Source organism: Eretmochelys imbricata, chromosome 8, assembly GCF_965152235.1.
Source record: "Eretmochelys imbricata isolate rEreImb1 chromosome 8, rEreImb1.hap1, whole genome shotgun sequence".
NCBI lineage: Eukaryota > Metazoa > Chordata > Testudines > Cheloniidae > Eretmochelys > Eretmochelys imbricata.
The window spans coordinates 91,771,836-91,794,330 of NC_135579.1; the positions used below are offsets into that span (position 1 = coordinate 91,771,836).

At 40.8% G+C, this 22,495-nt stretch overlaps 1 protein-coding gene across 3 annotated transcripts in view; it reads right to left on the bottom strand.

Annotated features, from left to right (window-relative positions):
* PATJ (PATJ crumbs cell polarity complex component) overlaps nt 1-22,495 on the bottom strand; it is a 216,242-nt gene that overhangs the window by 151,000 nt on the left and 42,747 nt on the right. For all 3 annotated transcript variants that reach the window (XM_077824427.1, XM_077824426.1, XM_077824425.1), the window contains 2 exons: nt 19,654-19,821; nt 15,092-15,226 (listed from right to left, as the gene is read on the bottom strand). In XM_077824427.1, the coding sequence (XP_077680553.1) occupies nt 15,092-15,226; nt 19,654-19,821 (303 nt within the window). The remainder of the gene's footprint in view (nt 1-15,091; nt 15,227-19,653; nt 19,822-22,495) is intronic.

Genomic DNA, 22,495 nt, shown 5'->3' on the forward strand with positions numbered 1-22,495 from the left:
GGTGACAATGTTTTGGTCCCATGAGACATTGCACAAACTTCCTAAATCACACTGTGGCAAGTTGCACTTTGGGATAGCTACCCACGATGCACTGCTTTGTGCATTGATACAGGTGCTGCTAGTGAGGATGCACTCATCGAGACAATGAGCATGGTGTGGCCAGGCACAATCAACTTCATTAATTCAGGGGCTTGAGGTCGAATTAGATAAAGTCAACTTAATTCTGTAATGTGGACAAGCCATTAGACTATACAGCATAGCACAGCTTAGTTGGTGTAACTGCTTTTACACTAGGGTTTGGCTGGCACAGCTAAGTCAGGAAATCATGCTAGCACAAGTTTCTTGGGGTGGTGGGGAAAAGAGAGTCTGGGTGAAGTTGGCAGTTAGGACCTGGGATGTGGGGGAGACAGGTTCAAATCCTTGCTCTGCAGAGATCTTCATCTCAGATCACTGATAGATGCAAAGCAGGGACTTGAACCTGAGGTTTCCCTTGTTCTAAGCAAGCACTTTAACCACCAGCCTATAGTCCGAGTTTCTCTCTCTCTCCTTTTGATGAAGTCTTCATCGAAACCAAAATTTTTCAGCCTTGACAAGACAGCTTTTTTCAATTAAATTTCATTTAGTTGAAAATATACCAACCAACTCGTTCTGTTGCTAACATGGAAAAGGCCAGAGTCCCTGCACAATACTTTATATGGACTTTGTCAGGGTAAGATTTCAAAAGTCAGGACTATTATTTTGCAATGTCTCACTTGCCCCCACTGCAAGCTAAATAGCTGTACATATTAAACATCAGTGAATGAAACAAAAAAGAATTCGCATAAAAATTACTGATCAGGCAAATACAAAACAAGGGTCTCATTCTGCTCTAGGTTATAATTACATTGATGTTTTCAAGCAGAGGGAGCTATTGTACAGGAAGAGAAGAGCAATGTAAACCACAGTGACAGTGGCGTATCAGTCAGAAATCTAAGCAGTCCTCCAGACAAGCTGAATAATTTGTCACCAATAGCCATGCATCACAATGTGATGACCATAAGACGACTTGCCATAACAATTGCTTTCTGTGGTCTGAAGCTATTAAAAAAAAAAAAAAGATTTACTAAGCTGTATAATTTGGGAGGCTAGCTTTGGTCTAAAATCTTCAGACTGCATTTTACTTTTCTTTTCAAAAGAAAAGAAAGTGTTTAACGGAGACCCTCTCTTACTAATGACTTAACTCAAAGCTAATGACAATGACACCATGAAAGAACAATACTTGCTAACTCATTTGCTATCAGCATTTAACTCCTGTTCGTGTCTTGTAAAGCATGAATAAAAATTGACTTTAGAAACCTGGCAGCATGTTGACAACACTGGCTGCTAGAATCTTCTATGTAGTCACAGGAGCTGTGCAGGCAGTGGCAGTGCAAGCTTCCTCCATACAGCCCTGCTAAGGTGCCCCTGTGCTCTGTACATCCTCTACATTCCTAGGTCAATTTGATCCATGGCCTCTCTACTGAGACTAGCAATGAGAGTGCTAATCGTGATGGTGAGTTTTATATCTTGAATACTTATCTTCTAGACTGAGGCTATCAACTCATTTCATATAGGCCACCATTAAGCCGACAGATACAGGTGTATTTAGTCACTAGCAGCCATGTCTGGATTTCAGCTAGTGACTTCCAGGTAAAAGGTTCATTTACCTGGGAGGTAGGATGAGTGTGATTAAATTGGGGTTTTCCCCAGCCTGGGTTAAAATGTTATCCTGCTGGGAGAACTAAAAACAGATTAAGCCAAATTCACTCCCGTACAAGTCCCCTATCTAAAACTAGACACATATGTCTAAGGAAGCACTTCTAAAGTAAACGATAAAATTATTTATAAGCAAACAGGAAAAGCAAATTCATAGGTCTCGAGAGGAAAATGGTGGGGAGCTTCCATTACTATGATTTGGGACAAATTTATTTCCCTAGGGATCAAACAAGACAAAGGATCTGGCACATTTTACCATGTTTACAACTCAACAGACAAGAGGTGGCTGCACCTTCAAACATCCCTTTAGGAAACGGGGCCTGGTAGTTGTCTTTTTTCTTTTTTGACTTTTGCATTAGGCCTGACCTAGTACATATGAACTTGCACATAATGGTCACAATTTACTCAGATTTAAAACAAATGTGAAACATACTATGTCTAACCATAGTTTTTTTCCATTTAAAACCCACAAACCTTTCCTTGAGCTTGGGTGTCATGTTTGCCTTGCCATTCTTAGAGCCTCATTTGTTCTGGATTCATTTAGCAGTGCCAAGAGTCAAAAAGAGGCCACTTGAATTGCTCTCTCTGGGGATCCTGGTTTTGAACTGCAAGAAGTCTCTTAAAAACCTGAGCTTGCTAGACTGCGGTTATAAACCCCATGAGCATATGTCAGCATAACCCCATGGGGCTATGCTGATGGAGCTCATACTTTTAGTGAAGCTGAAGCAAGCTGAAGCAATAGTTACACATGCCATAGACACAGATGGTTTTCAACTAATCAGCCACCAAGTTTCTTTATACAAAAAACAATGTTGAAGTAAATGATCTACAAAACCTGCATCCAGCATGTTCATGGAAAACCAAATTGAATAGGGTGACCAGATGTCCCAGTTTTATAGGGACAGTCCCAATATTTGGGGCTTTTTCTTATATAGGCGCCTATTATCCTCCACCCCGTCCCTATTTTTCACACTTACTGTCTGGTCTCTCTAAAAATGATACTCATTGACTGATGCCTTTATTATTTTCAAAGCCTATGAAATTTCTGTGTTAACCAATAGAGGGCACTGAAGACCAGTGACAGCACCCACAATAACAGAGGAGTTTTAGGTTAATAACATGCATCCCATTCTGCTGGGCTATCAAATTCTGCAGAACACTTGTTAGGCAGAGGATGTGCATCAAAGTTTTGAATGCAACACCCTGTTAAGTATAGATTTAATGCTAACCGTACGAAGTCTCACGTAGAAAGAGTGTATGTGAAAATATACAACTACAGGTTTCAGAGTAGCAGCAGTGTTAGTCTGCATCCGATGAAGTGAGCTGTAGCTCACGAAAGCTTATGCTCAAATAAATTTGTTAGTCTCTAAGGTGCCACAAGTCCTCCTTTTCTTTATACAACTACAGGTGACTGACAATTACTATACACTATTATTCTCTCTTAGTTTCAGAATGTATTAGCTTTGACACCACTTAAAATCTGAATAGGCTGGATCAACCTCCTTCAGCATTGCAACAAACTGTCTGCTGCCTCAAAAGAACTTACTTGTTAACGTATATCAAGAATATTACTGCGTGGTAAACAGTCCCAAAAGAAACAGTTTTTCTGTACCAATTTTAAGTTATCTGAACAATTTTGCAACTAGCAATTTGTGTAGTGCAGGATTTGTAAGACAGAGCCAAGAGAAACATGTTACAGATCACAGGATGTTAATTAGGTTACTGTGACATTACATTTTGCCTGGGATCACTTACAGTACTAATGTATATGAATTTTTTTTTAAACCTTCATTTTGTATCTTGAATACAATAAGACTTAAAACCTCTCTCTGATATTCAAACTACAATCTTTCACCTCAACAGGTATAAAGTTAATCAAGTTTAACTAGTAATAACTGGGCTAAGGCAAGAAAAATATTGAACAGAAAAAGGAAACAGGATTCAATCAACATAAGCAGACAATTTGCTCAAATTTATTCTGTCCATTAATGCAAATCAGCTTGGCCTGCAATCACATGAAATATATATATCAGACTGATCTCTGGTTAGTATATGAAAACCAGCTTTGTTACTAAACAAAAACCATCCCAGGTATTCAAAATTTAAAAGGAAAAATCAAACATATTATCAGACCTAAATCTCATGCAGAATTTGTCTATTTGAAAGTATGTTGACTTCTACTAGAAAAAGCACAAAACCAAATATGTAAATTGTTTCCCAGCATTATTTTTGTGAAAGTTTTTCCATATTCAAGAGATCTCCCAAAGTCATCAATTTTGCTGTTTCTTCTGTTCTGCTATACGTAACCAAAACCTTGCTTGCCCCTTTGACCAAAATATTGAGAAACTGATCAGAATGTGACTAACTTAAAGCATCTTCAGCTTATTCACATCTCTCGCACACGATCACACGTACTGAGAAAATAACCTAATACACATGCTCTCACAAACTAAACACTGAGCAGTAGATAGATTATAACCCTCTTTAAGCCCCAAACAAAGAATAAGCAAACCATAGATAATAGTATGGGGAGGACTAACCGGTAATTTACCAAGGGCTTGATTTTGACTATCCCTAAAATGGCCAGGGATAGGAGGAAATCCCTTTCCTCACCCCTTGGTCCCTCCCCAGTGTAGCGGTGTTAGAGATGCTTATATCACGGCTTCACATCCAGTGCAGAGTTCAGCAAAAGAACGACCATGATTCCTTCTGCAAAGCTTCCTCAACATGCAGGCCATCAAACTAGTTAGAACTGGGGGAACAGAAGTAAGATGGACCCTGTTCAGGTGTAGGAATCTACCTACTTTCCCCTTGGAGCAAAGAGGAGAGCAGAGGAGAAATTGTGATGGGAGTCCCTTTCACTTCCCAGTACTCTCTGGGGCGAGTGCAATGCTGGTTTAAGCCTAACGGCCCAAATGATCAACGCCCTTTCACTGTAGCGGTGGTGTGAGGAGGGAAGTTAATTCTAAAAACAGTTACAGCTGCCCTAACTCTACAAGATGTCTTTCAGAATTCTGCCTCCTGGAAAGAGCTAAACTAGTTTGTTAGATCTGGCTATTTTCTATCATTGCGCGCTCCACCCTGCAGTCAATCACCAGCAAACTCAAGACTCTGGAGACAACTGGACTGGAATACAAAACGTTTAAGACCTGATTCTGCAACTCCTACTCATGATGAATTGAAGTCACTTACTCATGACTATGCAACACAAAAAGAACGTATACCTTAGCAAGTGGGGAAACTACAGATTTATTAATATGTGAGACTAAAACAAAACCTAAGACACAGAAAAAAGTATTCAAATTGCAAGGCTGCATTTTTTTTTCGCTTCGGATGGAGGAAGGCAAAACTTGGGAAATAAAACACGGGTATTTATTGATCTGCAGTGAGGGAATAAAGCAAAAGAATTTCACAGCTGGCATTAATCAAAACTTCTGTTGTGAGAAATATCAGTGAAGAAACAGGAATTCAGAGAGAAAGAAAAAACAAAACACAGAAAAAGAGGAAAGATAGGTGGCAGAATGGGTTTTCTGCACTAGCCCTTCACTCCTGGTGGTCTGAAATCAACACTGTCTTCTACTGTAAGTGGAATGAACTTAATGGCCTTTACCCATTCATCCACTCAAACCACCACCGAGTTTGGTACAGACTAATTACTGCTCAGAAGAGGTTCATGTGCTGGAGAAGTAAGGATGTACCGTAGCTAGTTTGGACTGAAGCGCGCTGCACTTTCTGTAATGCCTTTGGGAAGTGGGCCTAGCTCTTGCAAAGTTCATAAGCCCCACTTGACCCACTGTTTATTTTTGTTTTCTCCATAGAAAACAAAGGAACGCAATTTGTTGTGTTGTCGTCGAAAGTATTTCTTTGTGGGGAGCCAGGTACAAAAGGTATGACACTTTCCTTCATGAACAATTAGCTATTACTTGTTGAGGAACTAGTCTCGGAAGAGAAGCATTCCATATGGATGTGTACGAAGGATGGACGGGTTTATTCAGGTACACCAAGACCAGGCCTAAACTTCATCCTCATCTTTTTACAGTTTAAAAAAACATCCTGAGTTTTAGCCCCCCACTCACAATCCAACCTTGTCAGCTCCCTCTCACCAAGTACAATAAGCATTCTGCCCAATTTTTCCTCCTCTGCTTGAGGCTAGTTTCTGTCTCTCTTCCAGCCACCCCTTCAAAAACACGTTTCCCAGCAACCTGCTCCCTCTACTCTAGTCAAGTTCTGTGCTATCCTCAAGCTCTCTCTACCTTCAGTGATATTCTGTATCCTTTGCTGGGGCTCAGCAGATCTGAAATTCTGGGCTGAAGCCAGCTGTCCTCTTCTAATAGCATAAACTCTTAGGCTTCCCAGGATTCGGGGAGCACACTGGATGCTGACTCAAGAACAATCCAGACAAGATTCCAAGCTAATTGGAAACCAGCAGAGGGTACCAATCCCACCCCCCAACACACACAATTTAGACAGGCAAGGGAGAAAACGATAAATGGGGGGAGGGGGTGTCACGGAGGTAAAGGGGAAAATACAAATAGAGTCAATCAAAGCAATGGTTGCACATATCAGCTAGAAGCCCAGCATTAGCGTAGACAGCCTTAGTGCAGCTGAACAGCCAGCGGTCTTATTTCCAATCACATGAATGGACTTCATCAACATTCTACATTTGAGCACGACCCAGACTCAAACTGGGATCCTCAGAATTCTTAAGCAATAACTTCACTAAGTCAGCATTTCCCTGTGGGACCCTCTCGTGTACTTAGCAGTAACTTGCTGAGCTCTTCATTACTATTTATACAGCACCCAAAAGAGTGGTCGGTGTTTTACCAAAAAAGAAAAAAAAAAGAGAGAGAAAAGCTTCCTGCCCAGAGGAATTTGCCCTATAAATAGAAGACAAGCAGTTGAACCTTAGTAAATGGGATGCAGTAAAGCAAGCAAAGATGTTTCGCTAGTTTCTAAAAAAAACAAACAAACAAAAAAAAAAAAACTCTGCCCACTGTCGCACTCATCATTACTCAATGGAGCAGCAATAAATGGGAAGAATAGCACAGGGTAACAAATAATTTTAAAGATGGGTGTTAGAGGCACAAGGAATTCTAGGAAGGACTGCCATAGGACATAAGCAACAATCCTTCCCTTGAAATAGGGAGGGACTGTGAAATCTAAAGGGGATGTTGGAGACAGGACAAGACAGTACAAGACAGTTCAGAGATGAGGGTCTACATCAGACGTGGGCAAACTATGGCCTGCGGGTCACATCCGGCCTATGGGACCGTCCTGCCCGGCCCCTGAGCTCCTGGCCGGGGAGGTTCGCCTCCGGCCCCTCCCACGCTGTCCCCTCTCCCCCACAGGCACACCGCCACGTGGGCAGCACTCTGGCTGGCCACTCCTACTGGGTAGCGTGGGGAGTGCGGCTGGCTCTGGCCAGGTGGCGCGGCTGCGAGCTCCTGCTGCTGGTAAGGGGGCAAGGAGCGGGGGGTCCTGGGGGACAGTCAGGGAGCAGAGGTTGGGGGGGCGGTCAGGGGATGGAGAACAGGGAGGGTTGGGAGTGGGAGTCCGAGGGGGCCTGTCGGGGTGTGGATAGGGGTCGGGGGGGGCAGTCAGGGGACAGGAAGCAGGGTGGGTTGGATAAGGGGGTGGGATCCTGGGGGCAGTTAGGGGTGAGGGGTCCCAGGAGGGGGCGGTCAGGGGATTAGAAGCAAAGAGCGCTTGGATAGGGGATGAGGGTCCCGGGGGGGCTGTCAGGGGGCAGGGCTGTGGATAGGGGTCGGGGCAGTCAGGGGACAGGGGGCGTTGGATGATTTGGGAGTTCTCAGGGGGGCAGTCAGGGGGCAGAAAGTGGGAGGGGGAGGATAGGAGGCGGGGGCCAGGCTGTTTGGGGAGGCACAGCCTTCCCCACCCAGCTTTCCATACAGTTGCGCAACCCCGATGTGGCCCTCGGGCCAAAAAGTTTGCCCACCCCAGGTCTACATGCACCAGGACAGGCTGAAAGAGGACTGTTGAGAATGGGAGCTTTGGTGGAGTAAAGTGGTCACGAGAAAAGGATGAGAACAGAATGGTAGTAGGAAGAATTGTAGAGAGACATAAAAGTGAGGACAAAGCATTTAAATATTGATGTAGAAGGCAGGGAAAGGATTAGAAGAGGTACCGGACATGGTCAGAATGGTAAATCCTGACTGGATTTCATGAGTTGCATCTTTTTTTGGGAGAAGGAGAAGATGCTGAGAAAACCTGGAGATGTTAAACTTTCAGGGACTTTTCTGAATCTTTTCAGGTTCACCTATCACCACTAACGTGTCCCAACACAGATACACATAGAAGTGAAACAGAACTTTAAGAGGTTGCTCGTTCACTGTGTCTGCTTTGAGCCATAAATGAGCTTCCACCTGATCACAGGCAGACTGCAGAACCTTTCTATAACCACCAACCATCCATACAGCTTTTTCTAGTCTCCCATCTATAATATTAGTTCCCCAGTATGGTAGCTTTTCATGACAAATTTTTTAGAAAACACTTCACTTTTTAACTACTGTTCAAGCTACAGTATTGACCCCTTAAATTCCCACCCTGTCCTTCAAGGTAGAGTGACTTCTACAGAATAATGATGATTTCCCATACATTTGAAAATAAAGACTCTTTCTTGCAGCAGACAAGAAATTCAAAAAGTGACCCAATCTGTATTTACTAGAGGAGGAGGGAAAGGTTTCTAACTTTTACTACAACTGTTTATTATTTTAGTTATTTCAAGGACTCTGAATGAACAGATGTTCCAGCCTAATGCCCAAGATCTCTCCAATTCAGGTATTTTACCTGGAAAACTGCCATGACAGTTCATAAAGCAAAAACTGCTAAAAAAACAAGACACATAATCAGAGCCAATTCATGGGATATGGCAGTCCCCTTTACAAATACTTCTGCTTTCTTCTTCTTCCTCCTGTAACATATCATGGGATTCTCTCCTAACTTCTCATTCTGGGAGAAATCAGAGCTACCATTTCCTAAACTTCACCTCAGTACATATCCAAGTCCTCTTAGGACTTCCTGCATCTCAGTTCCTTTTTAGTTTCTTTACAACAGCGAGCTTTTTCTGTCTATCCCATCTGGATCTCATGCTGATATATAAAGCCTCTGATCTGTTGAAGTAGCTTCTGGACTCCTGGTGTCTTTAGAACTGCTGTGATGAGTGACTTTCAAAACCTCAATACAAGTACCCTAGAACTCCATCAGGAATGTGTTCATTCCATTCATCCCCTTTTCAGTACTGAAAAGCAGTATTTAAGCAGAACTATGAGAGAATTTTCTCAATAGCTACATTCATGAACACACTATTAAGTATTATTTTTCAAATGAAGCAGCTTAATATGATTTAAGTGATGCAGAACTTTCCCATAGAGGGAAAGATGCAAATTCTCTGTCAGACAAGATCTTCAGCACAGTTGGCATTAAGGCTTACAGTACTTTGATGTTAATAAATATGGATGGGTTGTAGAGATGGAAGAAAAGCAGCCTTCATCAGATTTTCCAGTACCAAGCTGATAGCCATGGTACAACTGCTTTTTAATATAGCTGTATGACCATGCTTGCCAATAAGCCACTGGTTTCCATCACTTGAACAGGTGAAAGTGTGCTTCATGGGGATGTGAATATGCCTCTCTGTCCAAATCATGTTCAGTTCAAGGTGGCCTAAACCCAAAAAATTGTAAGAGGGCAAAGTGTTTAGCAAGAGGGATGTTATACAATGCTCCAGCCCAAATCAAACTGGTGAACACTCCAAGCAGTAAATGAATGGATTAGGGTATCTCCTTTTAAAACTCTTGAGGCCTCTTTTGGAAATGATTATGCAATTTTTTTGTTTGTATTCTGCTATGCATTGTGCAACGGCACCTGCATTTGGCCCCAGTAGTCCCTGAGTTTCAGATGTGACTGAAGCAATACAAAGAGTACCTTGGAATCCTTGTGGATTAAAGATGCTGTGTAAATGCAAGCCCAGCTTTCTGCCAATATTCCTACACCCCCAGCGCTACTGTACCACCCCACCCCCATTCTAGCTGTAGTCACATATCAGATATTTTGAAGTACTGTGAATTCCAAATACAGGCAATTAAGCTCCATGTAAAGTCTGTTTAGCATCTTGTTTAATTTGATAAAGGCTCATCAGATCATTCAAGAGTCAGCTTCTGGTTAATACTATCGCGTGAAATTTGCAGGACAACAGTCTGGTTCTTCCTATACTTCTGTAACACATCACTAACTGGGTATGGAATCTCTTTGCTCTGCTGGATTTGTGCTAAAAGCTATTTTTTCAGGCTGAATGGACCATCCTTCCTAGTATCTGGTTTCATCAGTCTTTAAATGTCTACATCTTGGGTGCTGAATTTCCTTCCTCCCTATATACCCCCACATGATCATACTCATTTTTATATAACAGTGTTTCCCCTTTTTCCAATTGAAACATCATTTTCTCTTGCCTTTTCTTTAAAAAGGAAAAAAAAAAATCATCACTACTACTAGCAATGTTGGCAATTCATCAAACATTTATATTTCCTCTGGTTGGGTGGGTGGTTTAGTCCTCTGGTTAAGCCAAACCTCCACCCCTTCTTTGTGATGGTCAAAGTTGCTAATAAGCAAAACTTTCACATCCTATTGGCAGAGAACAATGTTAATGTACTCATGTATAGCATCTTACATCCTAAACAAGCCCAAAGCACTTTACAGATTAAACATCTGGATCACTCACCCACCACCACAATGTAGTTACCACTGAACATGTCAGCAATGCTACATAAAAGTTAGTTAGGAGATGGAGCAGAGTAACTTCTCCAAGTGAAATTACGGGGAAAATTAAGGGAGATAAAGAATATTACTCAACCTAGAAACTGACCAGGATACAAAAACTTTAGACCATGCCTTCCTTAACCAGAAAGTGGACAGGACTTGTGTTTTAAGATGGAATCTTCAGTAACACCATGCCCCTCAAGACTCCACTGAGATATAGGTTCACAGTCAACTCAGAAGGCGGCATGCTGCTTGTAGAATCTCCATCATCACCTACCACTGTACCTGGGGTTTTCCTTCAGAGGTATCCCATCCAAATTGTCCCTAAGAATGACCAGGCTTAAATGAAGAGATATGACTGATCTCAGCACTTTGTATTTTTGCATCATCAGCATTATTATTCATTTTAAACAACCAAGTCTTGAGCAGGAGGCTGTTATTTAAAATAAACAGACCCCCTCAGGGAGGAATCTAGTGAAACATATCACACAATTTTAGGGGGTCCATCATGGGATCACCTGTTTCTTCAACACGGCATCTTGCCTGCAAGGTTAAGCTTAGTAGTTTTAAAACTTCTCTTTGCAATTTAGTAGATCTGGTGAATGCAAATAGATCTATTAAATTTAAGTGACCATGCAAAGCTGAAAATCCCAAGCTTAAAATTTACAGACAAATGTTCCATGCTAGCACAAAGGCTATGCCCCACTCTTCATGTAGTGATACCATATGTTTCAGCAATAGATCCTTCCAGGAGGAGCCTGTAATAATAAAAAAAAACCTCTGATTTTAAGTACTTAAGTTACTAAACACAAAAAAAGGAAAACAAAAAAAAAATGTAGGGAAAAAGGTAGAAATATTATTGGTCACTCTTCATCAGTATATTTAATTTGTAATTAAAGTTATGTACATCAAGTATAAATTAGCTGATGTTACATTTATACATTTCTCGGAATATCTTTTAGATCACTTGGGATATGCTTATTTATTTTCTAGATGTAACATCATGAGAAGGATAGTCCATTAAAAATTAATATGCCAGAGTAATAATTTCACTCTCTCAGTTCTCAATTCCTATTCTCCACTGCTAAGAGTTTTTATTAGTATTGCTTTTCAGAAGCACGAATGGGCTTGTACTATGAAGTATCAGAAAAAACTTACACTGGGACACAACAGATCTTTCAGGACAATAGTTTAATAGGATTCAATGTCGGATTAAACATTTATGCGGATAATGAGAACACTCACAGTCTGTTTACACCGCAAAGAAAAACCTGCAGCTGGCCTGTGCCAGCTGACTCCGGGCTCGCTACAGGGGGTTGTTTCACTGCACTGTAGACTCCCACCCCGCAGGGTCATAGAGCCCGGGCTCCAGCCCAAGTCCAGAAGTCTACACAGCAATGAAACAGCCCCATAACCCAAGCCCTGTCAGCACAGGCCAGCCATGTGTTTTTCTTTGCTGTGTAGGCATATCCTCACAGTTATATCCGATAACATGCTGTACTGAAAACTGTAAAAATTACAAGCTGCCACTTTAAATCCTAAAGGTTTCCCTGGTCCTGCTTGCAGGTTAGGAGGCTCTGTAGGGGAGCATGCAATCAGGGTCTTTCCGAAGTCAGTCTGCAGAGAGACCACCTAGAGTAAGATATGGTGAGCCTGCTTTCATCTCTGTTTTTGGGTTCTTGTGTGTTATCATTCTGAATTCTAAGAAATAGTGTTATGTTGCAACCTTTCAGTGAAAGTATTTTAGGTTTTTAAACAAACTTCTCTATGTGTATGCGAGGAACATAACAGATAGGATAACAAAAATTGAGGAATAAACTCTCTTGCTTCAAGAAAAGGAGTACTAGTGGCACCTTAGAGATTAATCAATTTATTTGAACATAAGCTTTCATGAGCTACAGCTCACTTCATCGGATGTTGCATCCGATGAAGTGAGCTGTAGCTCAAGAAAGCTTATGCTCAAATCAATTGGTTAGTCTCTAAGGTGCCACTAGTACTCCTTTTCTTTTTGTGAATACAGACTAACACGGCTGCTACTCTGAAACCTCTCTTGCTTCAGAGTATACACCAGCCATTCAAGGATGAGAGTCAGAAGAACACACACACAGACACACATACCCCCAACTGCCCATCCCAAAGGGCAGGTAGTTCCATAAATGCTTACGCTGGGGTTTTCTTGCACCTTTCCTAAAGCGCCTGGTAACGGCCACTATCACAGACTTCTGGTCCAATATGCCTATACATTAGAAGCTTACCAGTTTAATACCTGAAACACTGAAAGTCACAGATATGGTCTTTGTTCTTCAACAAAATCACCTTTCCTTTGCCTTGCAAAAAATGAGTTTCACTCATTTGGATTTATCATCTAAATCACTTACAGTAAAAGATGTTATAACTCAATTATCTCACAAATACCAAACTTTAAAATTAAGTTACCGGTCACCTAAATGGACACTATTTATGCACTTTAGGTATGAACAGTGAAAACACACTGTAAGCCTTATAGTTGCCATTGTAAAGCTTGAATTTTTTTCCAATAAAGCTTTAGAAGCAAACTACATGGAGCTGGACACTTACATTTTTAAAGCAGTATTAACTTACGAGGGGGAAGTTTAAAAGCAGAAATGGGATTTTAGGCACCCAGTTTCCACTGATTTTCAGTGTGAGTTGTGCACCTGTCATTTGTGCTTTTCAAAATCACCCAATGCAAGGGGGTCTGGATAGTTTTCCAGTCGGCAAACTCAGCCCACTTCTTTCCATGCATGACTGAGGACTATCAATTGTTTTTTAAATGAAGCACTCTCGCTCTCTCAGAGCGAACTCCTCATGTACTGGGAAGAGCAACACAGCTTTACAGAACAGAACAGAATAGCCCAATATCTTGTAATTATAGAACTGAGATTAAGTGCATTACTGTTTATTTAATATTGATCTGAAAGTATTTAAATCTGCAGTGATCCAAATATTACTAATGTATTTACATTTGTGAATAAGTAAATAAAAAGCTTGTTATTAAAGCCTTCATTAATTCTGATTATATGATAACTTAAAAGCAAATCAGCGTATTGCTGCTTTGTAGAGTCCCAGGGACTACCGAAAAGCTGGCACTGTAACACCACATGTATCAGCAAAAATGACTAACAGGATCTACTTTCACTAATCTTAAATCACACTGGCAAAATAGGGAATTAAAGGTTATGCATAATACTCCAAGTATTTTTATCTTCATCTGTTCCTGATTCATGTCTTATTGTATAAAATATAATTGATTTTTATATCACTTGACATTTATGTGCAATGATAGACTACATTTTTTTCCTTCAACCACAATGTTTAGGCAGTGCTCAGATGTCTATGTTATTATGAGAAGCAATCCAGCAATTTTAATTCTTATGAGTATGGTGCTTAGAAGTTTTAAAATATCACATTGACGGGTAACATTAGAAACGTCATCCTAACCTCAAAATTCTGACATTTTCTATATCTTTATTTAGGGCCAAATTCTTTACTAATGTAAATGGGCACAGATTCAATGGAATTTTACCCAACTACACCAGCAGAGACTTTGGCTCTTAATTACTAAGGAGCTTTAGGATCATGTCTATGTAATCTGTTCTACAACTTTTTTTTTTTTTTTTTAAAAACATAAAAAATATTGGTTTTAAGACTAATTTGCTTTAAGCTATTATTGGGGTCTGAGATTCAGCTCCTCTTAATTAAGAAAAATAATGAAAAAATTCTGTGCCCCAAGTATGTTGGTCTAAAAATTTAAAGCAGTCAAGAGACAACATTATTTAATGTCTATACCCTATTCTTATACAACACATTAAATTAAAGCAATTTATTGCTTTAGTAGCAGAGGAGTTAAACTGGGTTTCACATGCTGCCCCATTTGTCACCTCTGGCTTTATAACCTCACCATGGAAGTCAATTGTGGTGACACTTGGTATCAATGGCCCTTAAGTTGGAAAATGAATAGTTGTGCTGTAAGGGTCTGATCCAAAGTCTACTGATCACAACAGGAGTCTTCCCATTGAATTTAACGGCCTTTGGATTCCGCCCTAAAGAACCAATGGTTATTTATTTGTATTACTGTGACACCTAGGAGCCCCTGTGCAAAGCACTGTACTAACAGACTCATCACAAATGTACTTTTAACTGAAAGAGGGCGGGGGGAACTTGACAAAACATTTAACAAATAGCAAAAAAATGTTGTGATACTAAATGCTTTCTCACTACTCAATTATTTATGAAGTAATTCCCAGTGATTCAGAGTACCCATAGCCTTTAGAGTATGATTAACTGCACTTTATTATATCCAGTAATTAGTCTGGCTTAAAACAATGTTCTACAGTATACTTTACATAGTTGGTCCAATGTAACAGAGAAAAATTTGGCCTCAAAGTAACAAATAATTTCTCCCAAATTTCAAAGTCCAAGTGCCGTGTCACTGTAGTATTTTATAAATACATTACCAAATCATCATAATATTTACAGGAAATGTTGAGGCACAGTACAAGGGGAAAGAGAAGATCAGAGGTATTTTCAGTATTTATTGATATATACAGTACAAGGAAAAGCATACCTGATAATCTAAAATGCTGAATCCTAAGCCTTTATAGTCTTTTTCCAGTTCAATAACTTTCACATCAGGAGACCATAATGCTAGTTCACCATCTCCTTCCTCTTCAGGATGAAGAAGGTCTACTTCTGGTTTCATCTGAAACATAAAATATCGGCTGCAAATACTATCCCTATTTTTAGTTCTGGATGGATGTTTATTCATTCAATATTCCTGTACATTAATGGTTCATCCAAGATGGACCTCATCTGAAATATTATATATCCTTTTTCTCTAATTCCATCCAGACTAAAGTCCTGATCTTGCAAACACTTATGCATTTACCACAGGAAGTCCCATTATGACAACTCCCAACAGCAAAGCTAAACATGTCCATCAGTGCCAAACACTGCACACAAATACTGAGATGTAACATTAAGGATTATTTATAATTACACCAATGGCACTAACCTTTTACACTTCAATGGACTTCGGCCATCCCATTAGATGCATAAAAGGAAAAAAAATTTCTCAACACAAGGATTTAACCACCACATAACAGAAAGCCCATGAAAAGACAGAAGGTCCTGAAAATTAAGTATTAGAACCTTAATCAATCCCAAATTGGAACTGAGTACATGACTTTGAAAAACTTTTTTTTTTTTTCATTTTTGCTTTAACATTTGAACTCTGGAAGAGAGAGAGAGAGAGAGAGAGAGAGAAACACAAATCCCTCTGAAAAATAACTGACTTCACAAGTATATTTCAAAAAGCTTTGAAAAAAAAATCATCCCTTGTTGTCCAAGATAAAATACGGATTACAAATTTTACTGCTATTGCATCATTTGCTTTAGAGGGAAACAATATAGTAAATGTATAAGAAAAAAAGGAAGTCCACAGCCAAGTAGCATGATCTCTTCGAAGTCTGAATGGAAATTGTCATTAGGAAACTTGAGAACCTTCCATTATTAACATAGCAAATCATTTAATTTCAGCTCATTGTATAAGCATGCAGGTATCACAAAGGGATAAAGAAGCTATAATCCCAGACATAGCTTCTTGCTCCCTGGATCAGAAGAAAGTAGAACTACTGTGGAGGTGGATTTAAGGAGCAAGAGTGTCTTTGGGTCATTCAATCCATATCAACTGTTGGCAAATGCACTTAACTGGTGTCATATGGATAAAAAACGTTCAGTAAAAGGCAAAGTAAAGTAGTAAGGAAGAAGGAGTTCTACAGCAGTAGAAGGGACCATTCATAAATGGCACATGGCTCCTCTTTGTGCCTCCACTATCGAACAAAATATCCATAGCGCTGGCCAAACTATCCTCCTAGGAAGGCCATCCTACCAAGCGGAATCTAGATCAGGGAGAAGGGGCAACCAGGAGTAAATACATTTTATAATGGAAAAATGTTACAAGATTCAACACTTAATTTGGGATTTTTAAGGCTTCTACCATGAAAATAACTGCTATGCCTCCTGTTTTCCCAGCTTTGCATAAAATCTTGATTTGTAAGATGGAAGTAATCAGCTAATGGGAACAAGGCTTAGATTTAGTATAATTCAAAGCTCCTGCTCACCTATTAAGCTGAAGAATGATGTACGTGATGTACATAGCATGCTAGCTCAGTGATTTACATACCTTGTATTTATAGTACAATGAAGTTTTTAGCAACCTACCTGAGTAAACCACATTAAAGTTGCAAACATGAAATATCTTTCAATGAAAACACATTACCTAAAATACTGTCAAAGCCAAGGAACATGAAAAAGTCAAAGCATCCCTCAAAATCCAGACACCTTCTAGTCAAGAATAAATGACAACAACTTCAAGTGTTCCTGGGTCTCTGTTGAACACTTTGTGCTTTAGCCTTAAAGAGAAAATGTCACTAAATTAGTTAGATGTGTTATTGTTTAATGAAATGTAACTTTCACATGCAGATTCACGGTGTTCTATTTAAATTCCAGACTATCATTTCATTTCAACCCACCCAAAGACTTGGGCTATTCTGTCACTACTACACTAATTAAAGCCAAGTCCTGCTCTCATTGAGTTAATGAGTTTGGGACATCCACGACCAAAAGCTATTTTGGCACATTGTGTTTATGTAAGTAAAAGCACAAATGCCACAATGCTCCAAACTTTCCTACCCGATATCGTGTTCATACTTTAATAAGATGTTGAGAGCCCTAGGAAGTCATACTGTGGTGTATAAGGAAGACAATGGTATCAGAACTGTATGTGTGGCTTGTTCAAACCATTATGTAGATGCAAGGTCAATACTCAGAACTTCTAGTGGTTAAACTGACAAACTATTGGTAAAGGTAGGAGTGTGTCAGGGATCAGCATTGAGCCCTTTCTTATTTAACCTTGTCCTGGATATCCCCACAAGGACATACAGAAGGAGGCACCTTGGTGCATGTTGTTTGCAGATTATATCATTCTATACAGTGAGGAGAAAAATATTCTACAAGAGGATCTTGATAAATGGAGAGATGTATTGGAGAGACAGGGGCTCAAAATAAGCGGAGGAACGAGAATATGGTATGTAATTTCAATTATATGAACACTGTAGAATTATCCTTCAAACTAGACACACAGTCAATACTGAAAATGCAAAGTTTCAAGTATCTGTGGGGTCCAGAACCTGAGAAAATAGAGGATTAAATTAGAGAGTGAGGACAATAAATGCTTGGCGCAAAAGGAGAGAGATAAGTAGTGTAGGGTGTGAAAGGAAGATATAAGTAAGCATAAAAGCGGAAGCCTGTAAAACTGTGGTCCATCTAGGTTTTCAAGTACAGTGCTGAGCGTTGGGTAACAAAGAAGAAACATGATCAAATGATGTTGCACAGAATTACAAATTTGGAGATAGATGAGTGGCGTAAGCAAGAGAGACCAGGTGAGGAATATGTATGCTCGAGAAATGCTCAGAGGAACACCCCTAAATGCAAAAAAAAAAAAAAAAAAAAAAAAAGAAGAAGTGAATAAAGAAGAGGCTCAAATGGCATAAGCATGTAAACCACAGTCCTGAAAACTGTAAGAGACTCCAATATACCAAGACTGAATGAAAAAGAGAGAGGCCAGCCCAAGAAGTGGTAGGATAGCATAAAGGAAGACATGTTAGCATGTGGTGTGATAGAGCATATGTAGGGCCCTACCAAATTCACAGTCAGTTTTGGTCAATTTCACAGTCATGGGATTTTAAAAATAATAAAATGTCACTGTTACAGATACTTAAATTTCACAGTGTTGGAACAGTGGGGTCCACTGGATGGAGAACACTTTTGGGCTAGCCTTATGGGTGGGCGACCACCCAGGGGGCCATGGTTGGGGGCAGGTTTCCATGGTCACACACCCACATAGCCAGCCCAAAGACCTCTTTAATCCCTGAGTGCTGGACCCGGAGCCAGGGAGGGACAGGGGCTCGGGGCACCGTGGCTGAGGGCTCCTACCATAAGCCATGCTCCAGCTGCTGGTCCTGGCCGGGCTGGTGAGGGACAGGACTTCCTCTTCCCCTGCAGAGGCCCTTCCAAAGGTTGGTTCAGATCCACCTGCAGGAACCTCCCCTGGCTGCAGAAAGTTCTGCAGCTGGGACCCCAGCTCTGAAGGCATCGCCGCTGCCAGCAGCGGTGCAGAAGTGAAGGTGGCATGCTATGGTATTGCCACCTTTTCTTCTGCACTGCTGCTGCCTGTGGCATCTGCCACTCTCCAACTGGCCAGCTCTGAAGGCAGCGCAGAAGTAAAGGTGGCAATGCTGTGACCTCCCTACAATAGCCTTGTGACCCTCCGTCAACTCCCTTTTGGGTTGGGGCCCCCAGTTAGAGAAATGTTGGTCTCCCCCGTGAAATCTGTATAGTATAAGATAAAAGTACACAAAAGACCAGATTTCACGGGGGAGACCAGATTTCACATGACGCGTTTTTCACAACCGTGAATTTGGTAGGGCCCTAAGCATATGGCACTGAACAGAACACCTTGGAGGGAGAGAACTCACAGAGCGGACACCATTTGATGGGATTAATGGAAGGAAGAAGAAAGAAAAGGATTCTGAGAGGTATTTGAGAAACCACAAATGACATCCGACACAGCAAAGTGATTTGAACAAATCAACAGCTTCTGACAAATCAAACAATCAGTGCTGAATCCTATCATCTGGTTGTAGTATGATATCAGAGCTGTGTTGTTTATCTTACTGGGATTGGAAACACCAGCCAGGAAGCAGGTGTTACCTTTCATGCTTCCAACAGCACCAAGCACACGGATAACCCTCAGGAAATAATACAATGAGCTTTTGTTAAAGATTAGAAGTGATGACCCTATGTAAGTACAAAGTAAATCCCTCTTACTGAGCTGGTTTCTCACATCTTTTAACCTGCTTGGCATTTCCATGTGAAACAGTGATGAGATGTAAAGACCATTTTACAAGACAGTTGAGTACAAAGAGCTGGTGTACATACCCATGCAAATAGATTTCAGATGTTTTTAAAGAGCTGAAATTGGTTGAAGCAAACAAGAAGAAAGCCAACTGTCCTTTAGAAAGTTAGTGAACTTCTTTCCAACTGAGCTACACAATCTCTTATCACTACCTTTGGCTCTGGAGACGAAACCTCGATGGTGCTGAGCTCATCCACAAAGGATTCGCTGCCATCATCAAACAGGCGCCGACAACAAACCAGAGTGAACGGAGGCGGCACTTCTTTCAGAAAAGAAACTGCCTCACGGCGGGATTTTCCATAAAGCTGAACTCCATTTACCTAGGCAGAAAAGAGAAAACACGCACCACCGTTCAGATATTTAAAAGGATATTGATCTGGTTCTACAATAAAAACACTCTCTCATTTACTTTAAATCATTACACTATATGCAATAATTGTCCTCCCCAACTGTATATAAAGGTCTAATTTCACTGAGGGATTCCAGTGAAAGCTTGAGTGGTTTAGTTAATGTACCCCCTAAAATATACATAAATTACTCTAAGACTGTTATTCCATCTCTGGATTCTGGTGATTTTATTGTTATTACATAGTGGTGATCCACGTCTTCTGTTTTAATCAGCTTCCCTTCATTCATTTCCTGCCCTCTGGGTTTCTAGGCCCAACACCTCCTACAGCAGGCATTTTGGTCTTAATCCCTTCACCATGGCAGTCATTCTTTCTGGGTTCCTTCCAGGTAAGTTATTCCCAGCCTCCCACAATGCACAGACAGGAAAACTGATTTCAGCAGTACTTGACTCTAGTTTAAAGTGCTTTTAGAAATTAGTCCTAATGTCAGAACGTTTTATTTATTAAGCACTTTTCAGTGCCTGTATAAACTGCTGGCTTGACAGCCCACATGACTGAAGTGCTCTTTTCATCAACAGGCATCCCACTGGCAAAGGCAATGCAAACTCCTGCCTACTGTCCCACCCATGTGCCTGAATTACATTCTACATGGGCTAGGTTGAGAGTGTTATTCATTCTCCATGTCCCAGTCAATCCATGGTTTCTCTGCCAAGTCTGCCAACAAGGATACCAGTTAGGATCAAAGATGATGATAGTTTTGGTGACATAGGCACATGCCCTCTAGGAGCTTCAATCTTCACATAAATCACCAAATAATCCTCAAATTCACATTCATGCTGAAGACAAAGTAGAGGTGGTTGGAAATCCCAAAACACTCTGGGGAGGCAACTGGTGTGCTGGCATCAAAAAATTGAGTTTGAGGAAATATGTCACCAAAAATTCAAAATTTGGAAGATTTTGAGCAGTTCTAAATCAAATGCACCAAGTCCAAACTTCAACAACTGTTGCAGGCTTTAAAACTATAGTCAAATGAATGAAATGAGCTAGATCCTTGAGAGAATATACACAAATGCTTTACACAATAAAAAGAAAAAGCAATTACAATAAGCAATTCAGCAGAAAGTCCTGACAAGTTAAGCCTTATCATCCCATAACTTTAGCTGCTCAGTGATAATGGAAGACCGCAAGGCAATCGCTAATGATTTTTACAATCACAGATGGTGGTTATGTAAAATAATATTCCCTTCAAAGTGGCTTACTGCACTAATACTCTTTTTCCCCCTCTTTTTAAAGAAACATAAATATGAAGAGTTTCCACCCTCTCTCAACTGAACAGTTGGTCGTGTTCACACATAAAGAAGGTATCTAGGTTTTACACTTGGTCGTATTGTAAAAATATTACATACACAAAGAATGCAGAATTTCACCAAGTGTCAATAGCCTGACAAAAAAACTCTGATTGTACAGCTACCAAGTAATGCATACATCTACTGAAGATCTGCCCAATGTCATTTCCTATATCTCCATCCCTGTGGATGTGATTCAGGTTGGTTTGGTTAAGATTACATGCCCCATACCATATCATATACCTATCTTCCAGGGTCATCACTTTTCCTCAGATAAACACAAAGCAAAGGAGGAAGAATTGAGCTTATGTAGTTTAAATATGGATTATGCGGTTTAAGAACCCACCATTTTACTCTCAACTTTGTAACACAATTGAGGAGGTAATCTAGAGCAGCGTTTTTCAAACCGGGGTGGTGGTGGAGAGAGGCAAAGCCGAAGCTCAAGAGCTTCAGATCCAGGTGGAGTGCCTGTAACCTGAGCCCTGCCACCCAGGGCTGAAGCCCTCGGGCTTCAGCTTTGGCCCCAGGGGGTGGGGCTCAGACTTCGGCTTTGGCCTTGACAAGTCTAACGTCAGCCCTGGTAACCCCATTAAAACAAAGTCGTAACCCACTTTGGGGTCCCCGACCCAGTTTGAGAACCACTGATCTAGAGTTATACAGTCAGCAGAGCTTGTCAGAAATTTTCTCATAAAATATTTTTTGTTCGGAAATGCTGATTTACGAAACAGAAGCTTGCCACAGAAGCATCTCTGTTTCAACAAAACTTGAATCACAAAGGTTTCTCAGCTCAAGAGAGAGACAGACAGACATGCCTCAGAATAGTCAATGGCCCTGTGACTCAGCTGGGACACGGAAGACCCAGGTTCAAGCCCCTACTCTGACTGATTCAGAGCAGGGACTTGAACCTGAGGCTCCCCTATCCCAGGTGAATGTCCTAACTATGAGGCAATGGAATCAATGTCTTTATCTCAGCCTAACGATTATTTATATGAAGCAGAACAATTTCAACAGGAGAGAGAGAGAGACACACACACAGACCCGGGAGATATGACTACATTACAGCAGCGTACAGAGTACATTCGCTTCACGGCCAACCAACGCAGTGTAGCAGTAGGCAGTGTAGTAAGTAACAATGTAGACAGGAGGCACTGCTTAGGTGAATAGTGTGCTCTACGTGCCTGAACCTCCAGGGTATATACCCTATGTGGCTCTTTACATGCCTAAGCAGTGCCTCCCGCATCTGCACTGGCATTTTTAGCCGTGTAGTGTCCTGCTGCTAGAGCCTTTCCCCATTGCCTTCC